Source organism: Neodiprion virginianus, chromosome 1, assembly GCF_021901495.1.
Source record: "Neodiprion virginianus isolate iyNeoVirg1 chromosome 1, iyNeoVirg1.1, whole genome shotgun sequence".
Classification (NCBI taxonomy): Eukaryota; Metazoa; Arthropoda; class Insecta; order Hymenoptera; family Diprionidae; genus Neodiprion; species Neodiprion virginianus.
In genome coordinates this window covers 25,555,680-25,559,688 of record NC_060877.1, presented here as the reverse complement: position 1 = coordinate 25,559,688, position 4,009 = coordinate 25,555,680, and the positions used below count along the sequence as shown (strand labels likewise).

The 4,009-nt window shown below is 40.1% G+C and overlaps 1 protein-coding gene across 1 annotated transcript; it reads left to right on the top strand.

Moving 5' to 3' along the window:
- The first annotated feature begins 970 nt into the window (after positions 1–970).
- On the top strand, positions 971–2,882 carry LOC124302034 (putative riboflavin kinase). Its single transcript, XM_046757820.1, has 4 exons — positions 971–1,110; positions 1,414–1,565; positions 2,353–2,455; positions 2,572–2,882. The coding sequence occupies exons 1-4, from the start codon at positions 1,023–1,025 to the stop codon at positions 2,763–2,765; spliced, it is 537 nt and encodes a 178-aa protein (XP_046613776.1). The 5' UTR covers positions 971–1,022; the 3' UTR covers positions 2,766–2,882.
- Positions 2,883–4,009: the final 1,127 nt, after the last annotated feature.

Here is a 4,009-nt window from a genome sequence, read left to right as displayed (position 1 = left end):
GAAAGAGCACCAGTTAGGTCGTTGAATCAAAAATTCCATTAGATACGTCAGATAAAACGTCGCAAAAATTGAAACGCATTATTGTTATTTTTTTTTTTCAATCCAATGTTCCTTAACAATGATAAAGCAGTTTGAAATTGACGCGTGACTTCACAATGTGCATAAATATATTTATGCTACAATGTGAACGTTATGACGTCACGCAAATTCAACTGGCTGTATCTTTGTGAATAAACATTGATTTAAAAAAAGAAAAAATACGTGTCAATTATTTTTCGTCGTTCTATGTGACGGACCTAGTGAAATTTAAAAAAAAATGTTCATTCAACGACCAAATCATGCGCTTCGGTGTGTCTAGCCACGGTTGGTTGTGCATCGTCTACACTTAGCAAGAAGTTGGAGAAGCGATAAATCCTCCGAAGATTACCTTCGTCCGAAGAGATTGCCATGAAATTTTGAAACGTATCCTACGTTAATGCGTATCGGCGATCTTGCACTGTGCGGTGCATGTGGCAAGTAGATACCAAAGAAATTACCAGTAGATGGCCTTCGAATGCTGCGGTATCAAGCAGTAAAATTCTGAAATAGACGCGGATGAAATGAAAACCAGTCGAGGTAACGCTTCGAGGGTGCGAATAACTCGAGCATAAATTCACTAGGACAATATGAGCCTCGAGTTGGTGTCTCGGAGAGACGTTATACGGCGTTTCCAGAACATTCGTTTGGTCCCTTAGTTTATTTTTTTTTTCAATCACGGTATCAACTTCGAGAGTATCCGACTATCTTCTCTGACGGAAAACACACGGTTCACAGATTAGTCTGCCGATTAGAAACTTGATCGGTGTTATCTTATTGATGAGTTGTGTGTGAAGCTGAATTTATTTATTGTATCTAATCGATGATTTGAAGGTGTAATCTAGCGCGTCACGTTACGCAACTGAGCGACGGTATGTACGTGTTTGCGATTATTGCATTGGCCATCTTCATTCAATAACGATAGTAGTTACAGCGCAGAGAAGAGCATGTTTCAAGCCGGTTTACCACATTTCGCAGTTGGCCCAATAGTGAAAGGCTTCGGCCGAGGTTCCAGAGAATTAAGAATCCCAACAGGTTAACGTATTATTCGAAACTGTTCACGTAACGTCCGATCTTCCATCTTCTAATTTTATAGCTTTACTTGCATATTATACCTGAAGCACCGCGTTGCGGGTGTAATTCTTCTGTCGGGTACGATTTGATTTAGTGCACGTTCGTTCTAATACAAAAGAAGATAAATCGCGTAGAAAATGTGCACTTCGAGAACCAACGTTGTGGATAGCATGAAATGGCTAGCCGGAAGTGTTCTTCTTATGTGTTAAATAACGGTGGAAAATAAGTTCGTGAGAATGCTTAAATCTGGTAAATTATCAACAGCAAACTATCCGGACGAAGTAGTGCAAAATTTGCCTAAGGAAATTGCCACCGGTGTCTATTGCGGATTCGCATCTGTCAATAAGGAGGAAGTTCATAAGATGGTGATGAGCATAGGCTGGAATCCTTTTTACGAAAATAGTCAGAAGACGATGGTACGTATGGGGTGTATCTGAACTTATGCGACTACGAGTTCTTTGCAATGCGGAAATTATAAACCGAAGTTTACGTTTGTGCTGTCCTCGTGATAAATTGATGTTCCGTTAATCCGTATTGATCGTACTGCCGTATCTGATTCGCGTCTTTATCCTCCGATAATCGGGTACAGGGATACAAAATTATTTAAACCTTTGTCCGACGATCGTGATTAATCAAAATTCGAAAAGCTTCGTTCTTGCCGCGTGTAAGAGGAATAATTTTGTTTCTGTTGGCTACTTAGGCACGATCGGATTTGGACCTCTGTCAAAATATCGTTGTCTCATCAGCGGATACTTTCGACTAGCCCGCGGCTGTATTCGAATGAAAGTATCTGACCTTCTTCAACTCAACATCAAAATTTTTTCTCATCAACGATCTGCAGACAGTACCGTTGACCTTAATTATTTTCTGTATTCGTGTTTAGATCATGACAATTCTCGGACCAAATTACGATATATCATTTATTTATAAAGATGAGAAACACGTGAGTTTGCGATGGGTAAATTGCGGCGTGTTGTATCGGACAATTACTGAAACGATCTAACCAAATGATTACCGTTCTTGATTATTTTTTTCCCCATTTGATTATGGCAAATGAAAGTGCATCTTTTTTTCTTGTCGCTATTTTCTTTCTGTAAACAATATCGTACAAGATTTTTACTATAATTGTAATAATTCAGCTCTAATTAATGGACTGTATTCATAAAAATTTCTTCCTATGTCTCTACATTTTTGTTTTTTCAGGAGACACACATAATGCACAATTTTCAAGACGACTTTTACGGAGCAGAATTAAGAGTTGTAATGCTTGGTTATCTAAGGCCCGAAAAAAAATTTAACTCTGTTGGTAAATGCACCAAATTTTTCCCTTATTCAGAAACGCTAACGTTTTACAACGCTTCCAAGCTAACGATTCTGAAAATGAACAGTGGCAAAAATCTAGAATAATATCATTCTTTGTAGATGATCTAATTGCGGAAATACGAGCGGATATTGACGCTGCTGACGCACTCCTTAACGACTCAAAATTTTCGGTTTATCGAACCAACTGTTTTTTCACCGAAGACGACAATGACCAACAAAAAAGTACAGAGGGTGTTCAAAAAACAAGACGAAGAGGACTTTGTAATCATGTCGAAAGTTGCATACTTTCGTAAAAACAAACAACGAGTTGAAATGGAAAACTAAAGTCATTACCGATTCCCACACATTCTGTTTCAATTCACGTATTTAAAAAACAAAACAAAAAAACAAAATGCTGATACTGAGATATGTCAATAAACATTCAATGTATTTTGGAAAGTAGCGATTTTTTGCATTCCTGGTCCAAGTCTTAAACCAATTGACCGAAAACTGAATTTTTTTTCGAATTGAGAATAAGAGAAAGATGCACGGATAAGAAACGTAGAAATAAATAAACAGCCTAACAAAGCGTCACAGCCTTCATTCGGTTGAGTTCCCCGACTCGCTACGGCCGGTCATAAATCAGCTGGTGCAGAACGCATCGCGAGGTTACCAGGAGAATATAACCAGCGACAGGTATGAAAGAAACAAGAGGGAGTATATACGTACGTACACAAATGCCGTTTGCCGCGGTTAATAATTATCCCGTAAAGACAAATTGTACACGCCCACGCGGCTGCGTCACTAGCATCGTAAACGTAGCAGGACTGCATCCCATTGAGCAGATGTTGAAACGTGACCTCACGCGCATAGAATGACGTTGAAATCGTCAGGGTCCGGATGAATCCCCGAGTGACGACACTTTCTTATGATGCCCTAGGCGCTTGGCGTGCCGGTCGTCGTTTCCGGGCGCATCCGTTTGCCTCGAACATACTTGTGGCCGATGCCTTTGTGGACATTATGATCGCCTATTGAACCGTGAGATAACTTCCTCAAACACTCTGCTTTCGCACTTTTCCTTTTCTCATCCACCTGCTTCTACCTCCTGAAGCCCTTTCGCTTTGCACGTCGTTTCTCTTTTGTACCCGGTCAATCCCAACTGATTCATGAGAGTCATTCGTTCGTCCAAAGATCAGACCGTTTACCCAGGGGATTAGGAACGGAATAGGAATGCGAAAAAGGTGAACAGGGTAGCAGAATAAACGAGAAATTAATTTTTTAGTAGCAAAAATGGCGTTATCCTCTCTCCTTGTCTAATCTAGGTCGTGAAAACCTTGCAAAAGGATCTAATTCAAAGAAAATCTAATCGGTGGGTAATATCACTAACCTCTCAAGATTCCGATAATTTTACACGAACAGATTTATTCTATCATTTGTCGCTGGTGAACTCCTTGTATCGACTTGCTTCTGCGATCAAACGCCTAGCACCCAACTTGCTGACAGGGGAGCCGAGCTGGCTGTCTTGTCAATCAACCCGTCGATCTTGACAAAGGTGACT

Bases quoted from the DNA above. Each gene is read 5' to 3' on its own strand.
- LOC124302034 (XM_046757820.1), top strand. From the start codon at position 1,023: ATGTTTCAAGCCGGTTTACCACATTTCGCAGTTGGCCCAATAGTGAAA. The intron at 1,111-1,413 runs GTTAACGTATTA...AATTATCAACAG, and splicing joins AGAATTAAGAATCCCAACAG to CAAACTATCCGGACGAAGTA. The intron at 2,456-2,571 runs GTAAATGCACCA...CATTCTTTGTAG, and splicing joins AAAAAAATTTAACTCTGTTG to ATGATCTAATTGCGGAAATA.